At 40.2% G+C, this 20,560-nt stretch overlaps 1 protein-coding gene and 1 long non-coding RNA gene across 2 annotated transcripts in view; both read left to right on the top strand.

The window, feature by feature from the left end:
* The window catches only part of LOC109821804 (probable CCR4-associated factor 1 homolog 7), a 955-nt gene extending 283 nt beyond the window's left edge, over positions 1-672 (top strand). The window contains 1 exon segment of the mRNA XM_020387962.1: positions 1-672. This exon segment is cut by the window's left edge and continues 19 nt beyond it. Coding sequence (XP_020243551.1) covers positions 1-505 — 505 coding nt within the window. The 3' untranslated portion in view covers positions 506-672.
* On the top strand, positions 1,450-3,300 carry LOC109821805. The gene is made up of 5 exons (XR_002241986.1): positions 1,450-1,672; positions 1,950-2,169; positions 2,568-2,623; positions 2,750-2,818; positions 2,901-3,300. It is a non-coding gene; the product is annotated as an uncharacterized LOC109821805 (long non-coding RNA).

The following is a 20,560-nucleotide window of genomic DNA, read 5'->3' as shown; positions in this document are numbered from 1 at the left end:
TCCCCAGACCGACGTTTTGGCCACAGACTCCGTCGAGCTCCTTCGGCAGAGTGGGATCGATTTCAAGAAGAACAACGAGAAGGGGGTCGATGCCGTGAGATTCGCCGAGCTGCTCATGTCGTCGGGGATCGTGCTGAATGATTCGATTCAATGGGTGACGTTCCACAGTGGGTATGACTTCGGGTATTTGCTCAAGATTCTGACTTGCCAGAATCTTCCGGATTCGCAAGCTGGGTTCTTTACGCTGATCAAGGTTTATTTCCCGACGATTTATGATATAAAGCATTTGATGAGGTTCTGCAACAGTTTGCATGGAGGGCTTAATAAGCTTGCCGAGTTGCTTGATGTGGAGAGGGTGGGTATTTGCCACCAAGCTGGAAGTGATAGCTTGCTGACTTCATGCACATTTAGGAAGCTGAAAGAGAGTTTCTTTAATGGAAACACTGAGAAATATGCCGGTGTGTTGTATGGCCTTGGTGTTGAAAATGGACAGAACACCCATTAGTATGAGTTCTTGGAAAAAAAACCCTTATATTAATAAGAAGCTAATGAAAAAAAAGTTTGTTGTTTGAGTATATATCTCAGTGTTTGGTTTATTTGTATTTTAGTTGTTTGGCATTGGTAGTGTCAGTAAATTTTATCTTGGAACAATGGCTATGGCCTTTTCTTTGATGGGTTTGTTTCTGGTGATGCAGTATCTAACTATTCTGTTAGCCCATACTAACGAGATTTTTACCTTTAACCAATGTTATGAGTTTTTCTTTGATGGGTTTGTTTTCGCCATGCAGTACCAAATTATTCTATCTGCATTTCGCCATGCAGTACCAAATTATTCTGTCTGAATATCTGCGGTTTATGTTTCAGTTTTTAGGAAGCTGAACAAGAGTTTCTTTAATGAAAACTATGAAAAAAGTGCTTGGTTTAACATGGCTTTGGAGGTGACAGTGAAAAGAACACTCATTAGTACGAGTTCTTGAAAGAAAAGCCTTTATATTAATAAGAGCTGATGAAAAAGAAGTTTGCTGTTTAAGTATATATCTATTGGTTTGTTTTATGAGCATTCTAGTTGCTTGATATTGAACTTCATTGCATGATTTGCTATAGCTGGTATTTTTTTAATAGGTTGGATCAATGTTTATCGGTTTTTATTTGATGGGTCTAATTGTTCTGTTAGCATACTTATGCTTTATGTTTCGGTTTTTTGGAGCTGAAGAAGAGTTTTTTTAATGGAAACGATGAAGCATATGATGGGGTTCATGTAGCCTTGGTGCTAGAGAATGGACAGATACTCATTAGTATGAGTTCTTCAGGGAAAAAAAATTATATTGATATGAAAATGAGTGAAAAGAAGTTAGCTGTTAGAATATGTATTTGTGTGGGTGTGGGTGTGGGTGTGGGTGTGGGTGTGTGTGTGTGTGTGTGGGATTTGGGGGTTTGTTTCATGTGTAGTTTACTTGCTTGGTAGAGAAATTGACTGCCCGATTTGCTAGTATTCGTAGATTTTCACCATAACGTTAATTGGGTTTTCTTTGATGGGTGTGCTTTTGGTATGAGTACCAAAATTTTCTATTAGCATTACTAACCTTTATGTTTCTGTTTTTAGGAAGCTGAAGAGAGTTTCTTTAATGGGAACACTGAAACATATGCTGGGGTTTTCTAGCCTTGAAGTTGGGTATGCTAACAAAAACACTCATTAGTTGGAGTTGTTGAAAAAAAAAAGATCTTTATATAAATAACAAACTAGAAGAGCATGGTTGTTGTTTGTAGTTGGAGTTGTTGAAAAAAAAAAGATCTTTATATAAATAACAAACTAGAAGAGCATGGTTGTTGTTTGAATATTTTGAGGGCGTGTTTCATGTGCTCTTTATATAAATAACAAACTAGAAGAGCATGGTTGTTGTTTGAATATTTTGAGGGCGTGTTTCATGTGCATTTTACTTGTTTGGCAGGAAATCGATCGCCTGACCTGCTAGAGTTGGTAAATTCTACCCCGGATCAATGTTTTTGGGTTGTTTTTTACAGGGTTTATTTTTGGGTATGTGGTATCAAAGTACTTTAACTGGCATTTTTCCTGTGATTTATGTTTCAGTTCATATCTTGTGAGACAGGTCAATTGCATGGTCTCAATGGAGAACAGTTTTCAGGTTCTGTATGATCTCATCTTGCAAGGTATATGATTCACCCTTAATATTTCATATTCCCTCCTTTCTGTTTCTCTGTTCTTTATAAACATGCTGTCATTATCCTAGAAATTTAGAGTAATGCCTCTCTCTATTGTAGATTATTGTTTGAATATTCATAGTTGGTAGCTTCATGGAATTATAATGTATATGCGAGATATTATTATTTCTTAATTAGTATTATTATTTCTTTATCATATAAGATTAAAGCCATTTATTAATTATATATTTACCCCTCGTGCTCTATGGATGAAGTTTGCCTGTAGTGTCCATAGGTATCAGCTTATCTCCTTCTGTTCACATATCGTTTACTTTGTTGAGTTTTATGTTGTCACTTTGTTGATATAGCAAGTTCTTGATATTCTGAGTTTTGTTCTTCTCCTCTAGCTTGCTTGGCATGCGGCAGCAGATTTGATTGCATATGTCCAATTAACTCCTAGCAGGTTTGATATCATCTAATTCGAAAGATTTAATAGTGCATTGTCTTGAATAAGATCATCTCGAATCGTGTTGAGGGGATGATGGATTGGTAATGTGTGGATTATGTATTTTTTGTTTACTGTGTGCAGGAAGCTATCCATCTAGGAGTTTTTGGCCAGAGAAAATGACAGATATGTTTAGCAACCAAATAACTCATCGTGAGTGGTTTTTTCTTTTGGCAATCAGGAATGTACTTATGTTTAAGCGTGAAAATTGAGCCAAAATATTTTGTCTTCGTAGTACATGTGTTTCTAGAAAGGATGGCTTTTGTTGGAGTATCATGACGGCCCAGATGATCAGAATGTTAGCTATACTTGGGATGTTTTACTTGGTTAAGGAACTTGGTTGTCAGGAATGAGGGAGGCCATTGTTGAAACTGGTCGCGGTGTAGCGACCTAGTTCTGCTAGACTTCTCTCATGTTTGAAAGCTTTAATAGAGGAAGATTTGTAATACTATGAGATTGTTTGTAGAATTGGGGGCGATTGGGAAGAACAGTTGTGGGCTGAGTTTTAATTTTCATCCTTTTTCTTCCTTCGCTTTGTTTGGAGAGGGATTGTTGTTTTTCTTCATTTTACAACTTCAAAGTAAAACTCTTAAAATACAATTTGTGTAGAAGTACATATGGATATTTTTTTGGTTGGCCCTGTTGTGCTAATTGTTGTCTCAGCGGAAGTTTGGGTCTCAATTTACTCATGGCTTCTCCATCATTGGGGTGGTGTTTTGGATTAAGACGTTTCTTGCCATTATGGGTGTTTCAAATTAAGATATTTCTTGACATGGACGGGGATATTTTCTATTTGGATCCAGAACCTCGTCAATTAGGTGATAATTGGGAAGGATCCGATTATCCAAACCTTCACCATCGATTTCAATTTTAAGGGACTTTTAAGGGAAGAGATAAGACTCTACTATTATTCTAAAAACCACTCGTCTTGGAAATCACTGAAACCAGGTTGAGGGGTGCTTAAGCCTGCCAAAATTTCAGGTTCAAAGTAAAGCATGTTGTATTTCCTCTTGGCTGAGAGCAGTTCAATCGCATCATTGCTTTTTTTTTTATTTTTATCTCTCAAGTTTTAAATCTCCACGACATTCAAACTGAGATTTCTGTAGCAAGGATGTTTCTCTCCTCGTCTTTTGTCTTTGTTTTTGGGACCTCTGCATGGTAAGAACTATTTACAACTGTGTTATAGTATCTTTGTGCCCTCGTGTTGGGCTTTCTTTGTTGTTTGCAGGCGCTGCAGCTTTTTTACTAATGAAGTTGATGCTTTGCTCCTTGAATTTGTTGTTGACGCTCTTGTTGTTCTCGTCGTTGTTTCTTTGTTTCTCGGTTCACATACCCTTTGATTTTTCCAGCCTGTTTTGTTCTTCTCTTCTGCTGGGGGGTTCTGCTGCCCAGCAGAAGACTTTATTTCTTCTTGTTGTACCTTTAAACTGATAGCGAGGGTTAGAAATGTTTCTATCTGTATTATGATATATATGTGAAGATGTGGGGGCCACAACCCACGTGAGGAAAACAAAACCGCGTGATATCCTACAGGCCCACCCGATTAGCTCTTGTGCAACTATATAAATAGGTTATTAATCGGTCATTAGGGTTAAGCAGGGGAGGTTTTGATTTCTTTCTTTTGCGGCTGTGCACTTGTGCGGCTACAGGAGCAAGAGCGTGAGGAGGTTTGTCGGCTGCAAACTTTTCGGCTGCAGAACAGAAGCAAGCACGGAATTTTGTGGCGGCCATAGGAGTGCAAAGACAGAAAAAAAGTTGGGTTTTTGCATCCTTTTGTAGAGAGAGCTTTGTGAGGGATTTGAGAGTTTGTGTGAGGGTTTTATTTGTGAGATTCTTGTGTAAACCCTATTTGTATTCTCTCCCTCTATTAGTAAATCTCCCCCCTCCTTGCCCCGTGGACGTAGGCAATTTGCCGAACCACGTAAAAATTGATTGTACTGCTTTTGTGTGATTTGTAATAGCTTTTAGGATCCCTCGACGCGCAGTCCTAGAGCTGACGAGAGGAAGAGCTAATATCCTACTTTGATAGGATATAGGCTTCAGATTCTTGTTCCCTTTGAGAAACAAGAATTCTTATTGCGACCTAACTCTTGTTGTGCTGCCGAAGTGCTGCCGAAATTTCCGCTGCGCGCAACATAAGTCATTGAGTGAAACTGCACGCACTTTTCGAGAATCCAGGGACTTTCTGATTCATAACAATACTTAATGAATTATACTTACACGCATGTGTGCACACACACATGCACATGCACTTGTCATGAAAAGCCTTGGGTGGGAAGAGGTAACATTTTAGTGGAAATTTCAGTGGTAATCTGAGTGAGTATAAACTGAGACCTGAATAGTCAAATTTGATGTCTTCCGGGAAACTGGTATGAGGTAATAAATTCCACTAAATATGCAATCATCAACATATATATTGATATTGGCTCTTAGCAGGCAGCTCCTATTTTCTCTGTTAGTGTTAGCTTACTATGACATGCCATTCTTTTCCTGTATCTCCCTTCTTATTTTCGTTTTTCTGCGATTTTTCAATAGAAGGATATACATTTTGTTTAGTATTTCCCAGTGTAACTTTTTGGAGGTTGTAAAGTGAATAAATATGGGTGAACCTGTTTCTTTAATTCCGATATTCTATTTGTCCCATTTGATGGAGCTTAAATAATTTTCTATCACTTCACACTTTATGCAACTTGTATGCTGCAGAGTAAATTTGAGTTCCACTTGAGGCGTCAGGAGTTTATAGAATTGTTGCGCATTGACAACCTCAGTCTGGCTGTTGATCATGCTCAAAATTACCTTGCGCCCTGGGGAGCTACATTTAGGGAAGAGCTAGAACATGTCATGGGAGCCTTTGCATTTAGTGTCAATACTGAATGTGAGACATACAAGGTAGGTTTTGTAACTACAATCTGTTTTACATATTCATGTGTGCTAATGCAGACAGCTTAACCATATCTTCTGCTACCATTAAATATGGTTAATTGCCCATAGACCCCCTGTAGTTTTCCTGTTTTGTAGCTACTACCCTTTTAATTTCATTGTTCTAGATAGACCACTGGGTTAGTTTTTTTTCAGTTTCTTTCTTTCGGTTAATATTTGGTAGATATTGCACCTCGGTCAAATTAGTGAGTCTATCTAAAGGGTAAAGAGTTCTAAACACCCTGGAGCTCTTTCTGGACAATGAAACGACAAGAGTAGTAAGTTTCTAACAAGGATAGTACAGGGGTCTATGTGCAGTCTAAGTGGTTAGGTCTTATTTATTTTGTCATTTGGATGCTGAAATTTGTGTGCTACCATTTTCCATTTTTCTTGTTATAGACCCCATTATCTGGTCAACAGTTATTAGCTTTATTGCTTTGTTTCTTGTTTGAATGTGTGTGTTTATTGATAGGATAGAAAGGGGCGAAAACGCTGTAGCGAAGGTTACTAAAGGATCATTGGTGGTGATGAGGGGAGTCCGCAATCGAAATTTGTATTATCTGAAGGGAAGCACCGAGATTGGCCAGGTTGCTTCGGCTATTTCAGAAGCGGACATGAGCAGACTTTGGCACTATAGGTTGGGGCACACAGGTGAAAAGTCACTGCAGGCATTGTGCAAGCAGGGGCTATTGAAGGGAGCCAAGAGTGAAAAGATTGAGTTCTGTGAGCACTGTGTTCTTGGCAAGAAGACGAAGGTGAAGTTCGGGACTGCCATTCATCAGACGAGGGGTATCCTGGATTACGTGCACACAGACGTTTGGGGTCCCACCAAGACTGCATCACTTGGTGGTCGACATTGGTTCGTCACGTTCGTTGATGACTATTCTAGGCGTTGTTGGGTGTACACCATGACGAAGAAGAGTGAAGTCCTAGATTTGTTTGTGGAGTGGAAGAAGAGATTGGAACTGCAGACTGGGAGAAAGATCAAGACGTTGCGATCCGACAACGGTGGTGAGTATACTTCTGACCCCTTTCAGCAGCTATGTCGAGACGAGGGCATAGAGAGACACTTCACAGTTAGTCATACACCGCAGCAAAATGGGGTGGCAGAGAGATTAAATCGGTCTTTACTGGAGAAGATCCGATGCTTATTGTCGCAGAGTGGTTTGGAGAAGATCTTTTGGGCTGAGGCACTTACATATGCGAGCCACCTCATTAATAGGCTGTCTTTATCTGCGATTGAGGCGAAGACTCCTATGGAGATGTGGTCGGGAAAGCCAGCACATGATTATGACCAGCTCAAGGTATTTGGGTGCCCTGCATATTATCATGTTAGAACTGATAAATTAGAACCTCGAGCTAGGAATGCCATATTTGTAGGATTCAAGCGTGGTGTCAAGGGATACAAGCTTTGGGATCCAGTTGATAAGAAGATTGTGCTGAGTAGGGACGTCACATTCGATGAGGCTTCTATCTTGAAGCTTCCCAGCTCTCATCAGGTGGAGAGCGACCCGACGGAGGAGATATCACAGGTGGTGGAGATCGATACAGCTCGCGGCTCCACATTGTCCAGGTGGTACAGTATCCATGCAGGTGCCGACTGAGGTGACGCCAGGCGAGCACGACGGTGACACGGAGGATACGAGTACAAATGTGCAGGATCAGGAACCGACGGCTCAGGTTCAGGATTCTATTGCGGCTAGGAGAAAGAGGAGAAACATACAGATGCCAGCACGGTATGCCGACACAGTTGCGTATGCACTTCCGGTGGAGAGTATCGATGAGTTAGTGCCTACTACATTCAGAGAGGCCGAGCAGAGTTCGGAGGCTGATTCGTGGCAGGTGGCTATGCAGGAGGAGATGGAATCTCAGCTGGTTGATTCCAAAGGGGCGGAAGGCAATTGGTTGTAAGTGGGTATACACAAAGAAGGAGGGCATTGAGGGCACTCCATTGAGATTCTCAGCTAGGTTGGTTGCGAAGGGCTATGCACAGGAGGAAGGTATTGACTATAATGAGGTTTTCTCTCCGGTGGTGAAGCATTCTTCGATTCGGATTTTGCTAGCTTTGGTGGCACAGTATGGTTTGGAATTAGACCAGTTGGATGTGAAAACGGCATTTCTTCATGGTGATCTTGATGAAGAAATATATATGACTCAGCCATTGGGATTCCGAGCTGCAGGGAAAGAAAAATTAGTTTGCAAACTGAAGAAATCGCTATAAGTTGGTTTGCAGGTTGAAGAAATCGCTATACGGTTTGAAGCAGTCTCCTCGACAGTGGTATAGGCGATTCGATGGTTTTATGATTGGTCATTCGTACACTCGGAGCCAGTTTGATCCTTGCGTATATTTTCGCAAGTTGAAAGGAGGTGCGTACATTTATTTGTTGCTCTATGTCGATGACATGTTGGTTGCCTCTACTTCCAGGTCGGCTATAGATGAGTTGAAAGTTCAGCTTTCAAATGAGTTTGAGATGAAAGACTTGGGTGAGGCGAAGCGCATTCTAGGGATGGAGATCGGCAGAGACAAGAAGAAGGGCAGAATTTGTTTGACACAGGTGGCTTATTTGAAGAAGGTTCTACAGCGATTCCATGTTAGCATGGATACGAAGCCAGTTAGTGTACCATTGGGAGCCCATTTGAAGCTTTCAGCTGGTCTTTCACCGAAGTCAGTTGAAGATCGTGAGTTGATGTCGAAGACTCCATATGCGAGCGCGGTTGGGAGCTTGATGTACGCAATGGTATGTACGAGACCAGATTTGTCACAGGCGGTGAGCATGGTATCGAGATACATGCACGATCCAGGAGTGGGTCATTGGGACGCCGTGAAATGGATTTTGAGGTACATTCGAGGTACACTCAATGTTGGTTTAGTTTATGAGCGGGACACTACAGGTGGGCAATTATGCATTGGCTATGTTGATTCGGATTATGCCGGGGATTTGGATAAGCGCCGGTCTACTACGGGGTATGTGTTTACTTTGACCCGTGCGCCGGTGTGTTGGAGATGCACCTTACAGTCGACGGTGGCTTTGTCTACGACGGAGGCAGAGTATATGGCAGTTACGGAGGCTGTGAAGGAGGCTATTTGGCTTCGAGGACTTTTGGAGGAACTTGGTATATCGCAGAGGTCCGTCACTATTCATTGTGATAGCATGAGTGCTATCTATTTGGCGAAGAATCAGGATTGGTTCGTCACTTTTGTAGATGACTATTCTAGGCGTTGTTGGGTGTATACCATGACGAAGAAGAGTGAAGTCCTAGATTTGTTTGTGGAGTGGAAGAAGAGATTGGAACTGCAGACTGGGAGAAAGATCAAGACGTTGCGATCCGACAACGGTGGTGAGTATACTTCTGACCCCTTTCAGCAGCTATGTCGAGACGAGGGCATAGAGAGACACTTCACAGTTAGTCATACACCGCAGCAAAATGGGGTGGCAGAGAGGTTGAATCGGTCTTTACTGGAGAAGATCCGATGCTTATTGTCGCAGAGTGGTTTGGAGAAGATCTTTTGGGCTGAGGCACTTACGTATGCGAGCCACCTCATTAATCGGCTGCCTTCATCTGCGATTGAGGGGAAAACCCCTATGGAGATGTGGTCGGGAAAGCCAGCACATGACTATGACCAGCTCAAGGTATTCGGGTGCCCTGCATATTATCATGTTAGAACTGATAAATTGGAACCTCGAGCTAGGAAGGCCATATTTGTAGGATTCAAGCGTGGTGTCAAGGGATACAAGCTTTGGGATCCAGTTGATAAGAAGATTGTGCTGAGTAGGGACGTCACGTTTGATGAAGCTTCTATCTTGAAGCTTCCCAGCTCTCATCAGGTGGAGAGCAACCCGACAGAGGAGATATCGCAGGTGGTGGAGATCGATGCAGCTCCACATTGTCCAGATGGTACAGTATCCATGCAGGTGCCGACTGAGGTGACGCCAGGCGAGCATGACGGTGACACGGAGGATATATACGAGTACAAATGTGCAGGATCAGGAACCGACGGCTCAGGTTCAGGATTCTATTGCGGTTCGGAGACAGAGGAGAAACATACAGATGCCAGCACGGTATGCCGACACAGTTGCGTATGCACTTCCGGTGGAGAGTATCGATGAGTTGATACCTACTACTTTCAGAGAGGCCGAGCAGAGTTCGGAAGCTGATTCGTGGCAGGTAGCTATGCAGGAGGAGATGAAATCTCTTCATAAGAACGATACATGGGAGCTGGTTGAGCTTCCAAAGGGGCGGAAGGCAATTGGTTGTAAGTGGGTATACACAAAGAAGGAGGGCATTGAGGGCACTCCATTGAGATTCAAAGCTAGGTTGGTTGCGAAGGGCTATGCACAGGAGGAAGGTATTGACTATAATGAGGTTTTCTCTCCGGTGGTGAAGCACTCTTCGATTCGGATTTTGCTAGCTTTGGTGGCACAGTATGGTTTAGAGTTAGATCAGTTGGATGTGAAGACGGCATTTCTTCATGGTGATCTTGATGAAGAAATATATATGACTCAGCCATTGGGATTCCGAGCTGCAGGAAAAGATAAGTTGGTTTGCAGATTGAAGAAATCGCTATACGGTTTGAAACAGTCTCCTCGACAGTGGTATAGGCGATTCGATGGTTTTATGCTTGGTCATTCGTACACTCGGAGCCAGTTTGATCCTTGCGTATATTTTCGCAAGTTGAAAGGAGGTGCGTATATTTATTTGTTGCTCTATGTCGATGACATGTTGGTTGCCTCTATTTCCAGGTCGGCTATAGATGAATTGAAAGTTCAGCTATCAAATGAGTTTGAGATGAAAGACTTAGGTGAGGCGAAGCGCATTCTAGGGATGGAGATCGGCAGAGACAAGAAGAAGGGCAGAATTTGTTTGACACAGGTGGCTTATTTGAAGAAAGTTCTACAGCGATTCCATGTTAGCATGGATACGAAGCCAGTTAGTGTACCATTGGGAGCCCATTTGAAGCTTTCAGCTGGTCTTTCACCAAAGTCAGTTGAAGATCGTGAGTTGATGTCGAAGACTCCATATGCGAGCGCGGTTGGGAGCTTGATGTACGCAATGGGTACGAGACCAGATTTGTCACAGGCGGTGAGCATGGTATCGAGATACATGCACGATCCAGGAGTGGGTCATTGGGACGCCGTGAAATGGATTTTGAGGTACATTCTCACTAAGGTGGTTTCGAGCAACAAGTTTGATCATTGTAGAAGCTTGTTGCACATTCGTGATTGTTGAGGCCGTTGACGGCCATTTGGATGAACTACGTTCGGCTTGATTCCTTGGGCAAGAGGATACGTAGGCAGTCTTTCAGATGCAGCCGGTTTGGATTAGTTGATGGGGTGAGATTGTTTGGACTCTCGTTCGGGTTCTCGACTTGTTGTGAATTGAGTTCGTACTGGACACAACAAGTGGGATATTTTGATGCTTTGGTGTCGGCTCAGTTTTGAGAAAACTTCACTGAGGTGGAGAATTGTGAAGATGTGGGGGCCACAACCCACGTGAGGAAAACAAAACCGCGTGATATCCTACAGGCCCACCCGATTAGCTCTTGTGCAACTATATAAATAGGTTATTAATCGGTCATTAGGGTTAAGCAGGGGAGGTTTTGATTTCTTTCTTTTGCGGCTGTGCACTTGTGCGGCTACAGGAGCAAGAGCGTGAGGAGGTTTGTCGGCTGCAAACTTTTCGGCTGCAGAACAGAAGCAAGCACGGAATTTTGTGGCGGCCATAGGAGTGCAAAGACAGAAGAAAAGTTGGGTTTTTGCATCCTTTTGTAGAGAGAGCTTTGTGAGGGATTTGAGAGTTTGTGTGAGGGTTTTATTTGTGAGATTCTTGTGTAAACCCTATTTGTATTCTCTCCCTCTATTAGTAAATCTCCCCCCTCCTTGCCCCGTGGACGTAGGCAATTTGCCGAACCATGTAAAAATTGATTGTACTGCTTTTGTGTGATTTGTAATAGCTTTTAGGATCCCTCGACAGGTCAGTCCTAGAACTGATGAGAGGAAGAGCCGATATCTCACTTGGTTGAGATATCCGCTTCAGATTCTTGTCTCCTTGGTGAGACGGGAATTCTTATTGCGATCTGACTCTCTTGTTGTGCTGTCGAAGTGCTGCCGAAATTTCCGCTGCGCGCAACAATATATATGTGAATAAGAAGAAATAAAGCTATTGGGGGGATCAGCCGTAGAGATTGCTGCAGAGTCTGGAAATAATACTTTTGAGTTTTAAAATAAATTGACTGGGGATGTTCCAGTTCTATAAGAAGGAATCCGTGACTGGTTTTAACAATAGAACCCAGCCAAAATGCGTTTGTAATAAATTAAAAAAAAAACCAAAAAATTCACCTCGCATAATTCTATTCTTTTATGGTATTGAGCACTTTCAAAATTATATTTTTTATATTCATGAAATAGTTCAGTTAATTTAGTTCAAACATTACCCTTTAATTACAAATAATGTAGTGGAGAAATTTGAAACCAAGAGGAGAAGTACGTAAATTCATAACCTCACTTACTCGGGTCAGGTAAACTTCCGAGGAACTTAATTACATATATTTTAAAGTAAAATGCAACAAACATGGATATTAATTAAAAATAACATCATGATCTAGCTTTCCAAAAGAATCACGGAAATATTCTGACTGTAATTTCCCCCTCTATTTTATAAAAATCAAGAATACAATGACGTTTATAGGAAACTATGATCTTTGTTAGTTTGGCACCCACTTCAATATTTCTACGCTTGTATCGCGTTGAAACCTTTAAGAGAGAAAGTCACAACATCTACAACTTCAATACTGCCCTCAAGCCTAGATTTGGCATAACAGAAGTACAACATTTATTTACTTATTTATTTATTTATTTATTATTATTATTATTTTCTTTTGACGAAAAAGGATTTCTCGTGATGTTAATGTTGATGGTGGGAATTCCAGGTTGGAGTGACTGCAGAATTTAGCGATTCACTAGAGCCCTCCCAAGTTGGATTCTTAGTAAGGTTAATGTTGATGGTGCTCTGTTTACAAATTCTTACAAGGTTAAAAATAACAAACTCCAATTTGTGTCAGTGGACGTGGAAAGTGACTGTCAGGACCTTATTGTAGCTTTGCAAAAGCATTCAGGGGTAGCGCTCGGCGATTGGTGATTTTTCTACAGGACGTCTGGAATCTCTCAAGGTTCTTTGATTGTATTATTTTTACTCGTGTTGAAAGAGAGGGGAACAAGGTAGCTTGCGTGAGAAAAAATTGTAATCTAAATAAAAAAATAGCACGTAACGGAAATAAATTAAATTAAAAGATACATCCAGCCATTATGTCTAGACAGATCTATAACTCAGAAAATTAGATCGAAACTAGAGATAATCTAAGTACATGCGTAAACAAAGAACAAAAGTTAAATCGCCGTTGGAATAAACAAAATAAAGAAAACAGAAAGAGTTTTTAGCCTACGCCTTACCGAAAAGCCTTAATCTGATGGAGGAACTGTGGCTATATTTATAGGTTAGGCTAGGACCCTTCTGTTACAATTAAAATTCTTAAAAGATAAGACTTCCTAAAACAATCTCCATCCATCAGGAAAACTATTTAGATATGATCTTATCTAAATCCACTATAACTTCTTATAGGATAAGAATTTAAACGCGATAACAAATTAAGATAATTTGTATCGAGTATGGCCGAAACTTTATCCGGATACAACATTCTCCCACTTAGTCCACATGATACAAATACCTCATAATTAACATAGAAGTATGGTCATAATTAAAATTCATACCATTTTGTAGTGGTTAATTAAATTTCGTACCAATTTCAATGTAGGTAGGCCCTTTGAGATAACCCTAAAGTTCTTTTAGACCTATCTTTGTGAATTTCTATGGCAATGACATAAGAAGCTTCACCTTAAGTCCTTCATCTCAAGGTTTTTAGAGAGAAATTGCTTTGTCTCATGTGACAAACCTAAATCACTGCTTGCAAGTAGAATATCATCCACGTATAAGGCTAGAAATATAACCTTGCTCTCACTGACCTTAAGGTATATACATTGATCAATGATGTTCTCAGAAAATCCATATGAGGAAACAACATTGTGAAACTTCTTATACCACCGACGTGAGGCTTGTTTTAGTCCATATATAGATCTCTTTAGCTTGCAAACTAAGTGATTATCTTTCTCATCACAAAATCCTTCTGGTTGCCTCATGTATACTTCTTCCTCCATATCCCCATTCAGAAAGGATGTTTTCACATCCATTTAATGTAACTCAGTTCGAAATGAGCAACTAGACCCATAACAACCCTAAATGAATCCTTCTTTAAAACTGGAGAGAAGGTTTCATGATAATCAATCCCCTTCTTCTGAGAGAAACATTTAGCCACAAGTCTAGCTTTATATCGCTCGACATTACTAGAAGCATCTCTTTGGGTCTTGTAGACCAATTTACAGCCTATAGCTGTAGGCGTCAAAAAATGCTGAGAGATATCCGAATACAGCTCAAAAAAGCAGAAGAACACAAGTATGGGCCGTCTCGCACGCGAGACAATCTTTACTGTCTCGCAGGCGAGACAGTGTTCTCTGTCTCGCCATGCGAGACAGCATTCTCTGTCTCGCCCGCGAGACAGTATTCTTTGTCTCGCCCACAAGACAGTTCTTAAAGGCTCAGAAACTCTTTTATAAACCGCCGACACGTGGCCACCAACTATTCAAGAACGTGGGAAACGTCATGGGCGAGAATCACGTGGATAACTGTCAAAATAACGAAGTTTGAAACGTGGGAAAGCAGTTATTGTAGAAACCACTGTGCAGTTGGGATTTCTGAGACAATGTTTACTGTCTCGGAACCCGAGACAGTAAACTCTGTCTCGGCCGCCGAGACAGCAAACACTGTCTCGGTAGTCAAGACGGGCGGATCATTTTGAGCACTTCAGAGCAGACAGAGCAGAGTTCTTGAGCTTCCGGCAATCCCTTGAGATTCGAGCTTTGACTTGATTTCAAGAAGAACGACTATCTTACTTTGATAAGATATCGTTTCAAATTCTCACTTCGATAAACGAAGGAAGAATTATTAAACCCCTCATGATTCAATCGGAATCTGTGATTTGGTGGTCCACGAGTCAAAGCGCTCCCGGCACAGGCAAAGATCCCACGCAAGCAGCGATCCAAATAACGATCCTGCGTTTGTTTCTCAAAAGTTGTAATTTTTCCTTTTGTTGTGTAAAAGGAGTCTTATAAAAAGGCTATCTCTTTTTTGAATTTATTGTAATCGACCGAAGATATAATGAATTCCACATTGAAGTCAACTTTTGGCGAAAACAATAGCCACAACACCTTTTGGTAATTCAACGAGATCCCAGACTTGATTTTTAACCATATGTTTCATCTCTTCTTTCATAGCATCATACCAAAGAGTAGATTGATCTCTATTCACGGCTTGTGAAAACGTATGCAGATCATCCTTAGGTCTGATATCAAAATCAGACTCCTGAAGATATACAATATAATCACTAGAAATAGTTGATCTTCTTTCCCTTAAGGACCTTCTAAATCCTACCTCTTGATTTACATCACCAGGAGCTTCATTATGAATTTCAATTTCATGGGCTGGTTGCTCTTGAATTGGTTGCTCGTCGAGGTCATCTGTTTGATTTCCTTGAAGAATAACCAAATCTCTATCTTTTTGCAACTCGATTTCCTCATGTGCTTCCTCAAATTCTATCCTATGAGGAAATGCACTCCCACTAGTTTAGAATCATTAAGAAATTTAGCATTTCTAGTCTCAACTACTCTTGTAGAGTGTGAAGGACAATAAAACTGATATCTTTTGAAATTAACTGAATAGCCAATAAAATAACCACTGATTGCCCTCAGATTAAGTTTCTTTATGCGTGGATTATAAATTCTCACTTCAATTGGACAACCCCATATGTGAAAGTGATTTAAACTTGGATTCCATCCATACTATAGTTCAAATGATATTTTAGGAACACTTTTAGATGGAACCCTATTTAAAATATACAGTACAGTTTTTAAGGCTTCACTCCAATCAATTTCAGGAAGATTATAATTACTAGTCATGCTCCTCACCATGTCAATAAGCGTGCGATTCCTCCTTTCCGATACATCATTTTGTTATGGTATCGGGCATTGTATATTGGACAATGATGCCCTCTTCATTGAGGAATTTTGTAAATGGACCTAGCATTTGTCCCTTTTCTGTGTGCTTGCCATAGTACTCTCCACTCTATTTGAGTTTACAATTCTAATTTTCTTATCCTTTTATTTCTCTACCTCCGTTTATAGCTCGTAAAGGCGTCTATTGCCTCTGCTTTGTCAAAAAGGAGATAAAGATACATATAACTTGTATGATCATCAATAAATGAGATAAAACATCTCTGACCATTTAGGCAAGGAGTAGTAAAAGGTCCGCATATATCAGTGTGTATGATTTCCAAACACTAGAACTCCTCTTAACACCTTTAGTGGATTGTTAGTTTGTTTTCTCTTAATGCAATCCACATAAGTACGAAAATTAGAAAAATCAAGAGTTTTTAAAACTCCATCATTTACTAATCTCTTAATTCGTTCTATGGAGATATATCTCAACCTCCAGTGCCATAAGGTAAAAGAGTTCTCATTAATAAAATTCCCCTTTATGCCAACATCAACATAAATATTTAAATAAGTCGATTCAAACATGGAATCCAGATCAAATTTATATAAATTATCAATTAAGGTTCCACCACCAACATGGACTTTATTTAATAAAATATCAAAATATGTTCCTTCAAAATAAAAACCATAACCAACAGAAACTAATTTCGAAATTGAAATTAAATTTCTAGAGAATTCTGGAACTTAAAAGACATTTTCTAAATCCAATGTGAAACCAGATTTCAAAGACAATCTAAAAGTTCCCACAGTCTCGACTTGTGAACGCATCTGATTTCTTGAATAGATGCATTATTCATTTTCCTTCGGCTTCCTTAGTTGAGAAAGCCCTGCATGGTATTGACAATATAGATTGTAGAACCAGAATCAATCCACCATGAATTATTTGAAACTTCAACAAAAAAAGATTCATGACACTCAAAGGAGATGAAATTACCTTTCTTTATGAGCCATTTCTTGTACTTACTACAATCTTTCTTCATATGCCTAACCTTTTTGCAGAAGAAGCATTTATCTTTATCGCCATATTTCTTCATCGACACATTTTGCTTTTTCTTTTATTCTTGAGCATGATTGCTCTTCCCAGTGCTTCCTTTATTATGAGTAACCAAATGAGTACTTTCAGGCTTCTCATACTTTAGTCTCTCTTCCCCTTGAACACACATGGTCACTAATTTATTCACAGACCATTTTTCTTTATGTGTATTATAAGAAATCTTAAATGGGCTCAGAAATGTCTATCTCAAGGGACTTGAGTTGAGTAGCAGTGTCCCTTATTTCCATAATGTGCTCGCTCACACTCTTAGAGTGGTTGAATGTTTTGCTTGAAAGCCTCTTCATCAAGGTGTTGGCCAAATCTTTATCCGAGCTAACAAATTATTCTTCAATGGCTTTCATGTAATCTTTGGCCTTAGGGCAATCTAAAATAGAGACTCAGATTCTCTTACTGAGATGAGACTTAATACGCATCAGACTTAATCAGTTTGATCGTTCCCGTTATTCATACATTAGTTTCTCATGTGGCATACTTTCCTCCGTAGGATCAAGTGGTTGATCCACATGAAACTCCAAGTCTAGATCCATGTGCCCTAGTGAGAAAATGGTTTTGTCTTTCCAATCATCAAAGTTATCACCATAAAGTATTAGAACAACATAAGCAGTAGGAATAGCTGTAATAATCAATGAATTTAAACTTTAGTGCTATGAATAAAACTTGAGTTCTAAACAACTAATGTCAGTTTAGAATAGATTTAAATAAATTCAAACATTCCTATTGGCAGAGGTAGCATCACACATGAATTTATTCTTTCTTCATTAGTAAAAATAATAAAAATTAATATCAATAAATAAATTATTTTATACCTAGGTCCTAGGAAAATTTATTTTTGATATTGCTCTTTAATATCTTATTCCAATTAACCCAAAACAATAATAACATCCCTATGGGGCCGAGTTACTATTTCTTTAAATTAATCAGAACTTAGATGTCATTAAAACTTAATGAAGTGTTTTAATTCTTATCTGACTATCCTCATGACCTAAGACTACTCTTAAGTCATTGGGTAATCCTTATTACTTCAAGACATCATAAACCAAACTTCAAGTTCATATTTTATTACATACAAGAGGATAACTTTAACAAGTAAACATGTCTCATAAACTTTGATTCAAAAATATTTACAAACTTGAAGATTTAACTTTAGGTATTTTCAATTCTAGGACCTTAGTGAACTGAAATATTTGTCTTTTACTATAATAACATAAACCGCAAACCAAAGAGTTTGCATATGGAGAAATTAACTTTGGATTAAGAACATGACAAACCATGCCTGCTACAGATGTATCGAAAACATGATGGTCACAAACTGAAGTAGAAACGGATCTATTGATGTTAGTTATTGAACGGGGGTTTATTTAAGGAATAGTGTTAGATTGGGGTCCTCAAGCTTCTTCAGATGGCTGATTCGGGACCCTGCCGTTCTTTCCTACACACGAAGAACTCGTAAGATGTCGGAGTTGGGTTCTCCAGTTATTCCTTCGATGATCAAGTCAGCATATGAACTTGAGTTGGAAAATGTGAGATAATGGAGGAGATTTCAAAGTTGTGTAAAAAGCCAGAGAACTACCTTGAGCTGCATGGCTTCCTTTTATAGTGGATTAGAATGACAGATAGGTAACTTAAGCCGAGTCCAGACAGGCAGCTGACTCGACAGACATGTGACAAGTGTCGACCGCCAGTGAAGATAAGTCATCCAGCTGTTTATTGTGGGGAAGGCAGTTGGTGGTTTGAGCTGGCTGGATCGATGAGTCATAAAGACTATATATAGAGTGTAGTTGGTTGTTGGCAGGAGGTTCTAGTCAGCTATGCAAGTTGTCGATCTAAAACAATAGGTCGAGAGCGAGTATTTATAAGATCGATCAGGTGTGTAGGCCGACAATTACCGTATTTTTGATCGGCTATACAAGTTGTTGACCTATTGAGTCAGCTAAGGGAGCAGCACGAGTTGTCTGGGCTCTGAACACGTCTGATTAAGCACAGTGAGCGGGACACGCGTCAGCTTCTTCGAAAGATTCACATTTGGTTTAATTAGTGTCATAACAAGATATAACAGTACACTTTAATGTGCAAAACATACAGACAAAAAAGGGAAAAATGTGTCGGGGCCCCAAAAGCTGAAAAATCATGTGACGAGGCCCCTTGTATTTTCCCCCGTGTGTATAAGCCCCAAAAAGTAGCCTTTAATATTTCTAGGGCCCTTCACGTCAGCTGTATACAAAAGAGGCATTGTATTTTGAAAAAAACCCGAGTTTGCCCTTCTCCTTCGTCCCCAGACGCTTCGTCACATCTCATTAAATGGACTGGACTCGATTACTGCGCCTCTATTTCAAGAACCCCACCTCTATTTCTCTCTCTTCCAAAATACAAAAGAGCCACCGAAACTCTCGAACTTCCATTTCCAGTGACGGAGTTTATTTACAGGGCTAGGTTTTTCGCCGAAAAATATCGTCCAGGGAAGCAGAATCGGTAAATGACTACGACATCTCTCATCGCAGTGATTTGAAGGAAAAAGACGGTTCGTCTGGGGTTGGCAGCGCAGAGGAAGCCACTCAAACCCTCATGGTAATGCAAAAGCAGGCCCTAGAATGGCGAAACCGCCAAAGAAGAACGGCAAGGGCTGGCCGTGCCATCGTGCCCCCCCAGAAAAACAATAAGTGCTAGGTTATCCACTATTTGGGGTTTCGAAGTAATGTGCCCTAATGTTAGTACTAGGCAATGTTAGTTCTAGTTTGAGTCCATGTTAGTTCTATAACAGTCGGCGTTAGTTCTATTAGATGCCGTTTAGTGTTAGGTCTAATTCAGTTTACGTTAGTTCTAATTGAACTTGAAATTTTTATTTTTACAGGAAAAGGCTTGCTGAAAATAACGCGTTTGAATCATTAAGGCTAACCGTCAATATCATGGGTTATTGGCAATTCATGAAGTGTATTGCTCCGAAGATGCGTCAGTGTCACAGGGATGCATATCGCGGATCGATATTTCAGCACTACATTTTATTCCGGACTCTTGCGCCTAATCGCCCCACACTTGAACTGCTGCTGAGTTATTATGATAGGGCCAATGACACATTTTCTATCCCTGATTCAAAGACTGGGGGCTTGAAAAGTGTTAAATTTGATTTGCAATGGGTCTATAACCATACATACTTCCCAGCTTATGGGAAAGTCATACATATCAACCGGGACTCAACAAACAGAATCTGGTTGCAATACTTCGCTCATCTTTTCAAAACTGAAGATGGGAAGAAGTTAAAAAAAGCAACAATCACCCATCGAAGATACCTTGAAGGGCAGCTGGAAAGGCTCGTGGAGTCTACAAAAGAAGAGGATATCCAAGATTTTGTTCTGTTGCAAATTCTGTACCAATGCTCTATGATATGGTGCCACAAAAGCGGGGAGGGTATCCCTAGACCTCTACTCAGATATCTGGATAGCATTGAGAGGATCAAAACGGTAGCTTGGGCTGAATTCTTTTATTCAGAAATTACCAGGGGGATTAAAGTTGTTGTGGAGTGCAAGAAGAAGCAAGGGGTCACATATGTCCCAGGTTGCATGACACTATTGTGTGTAAGTGCCATGTTTTACTCAATTTGGTTCATTCTAGCTCTGATTCATGCCATGTGAGTTCTAACTTATGCCACGTTAGTTCTGATTTCTGCTATGTTAGTTCTACTTTTCACCACGTTAGTTCTAGTTTTTGCTCATGTTAGTTCTAGCCGTATTCATGTTAGTCCTTATTTGGGTCATGCTGATAAGCCTT

This window comes from Asparagus officinalis, chromosome 8 (genome assembly GCF_001876935.1).
Source record: "Asparagus officinalis chromosome 8, Aspof.V1, whole genome shotgun sequence".
Classification (NCBI taxonomy): Eukaryota; Viridiplantae; Streptophyta; class Magnoliopsida; order Asparagales; family Asparagaceae; genus Asparagus; species Asparagus officinalis.
This window is presented reverse-complemented; position numbering and strand designations above follow the sequence as displayed.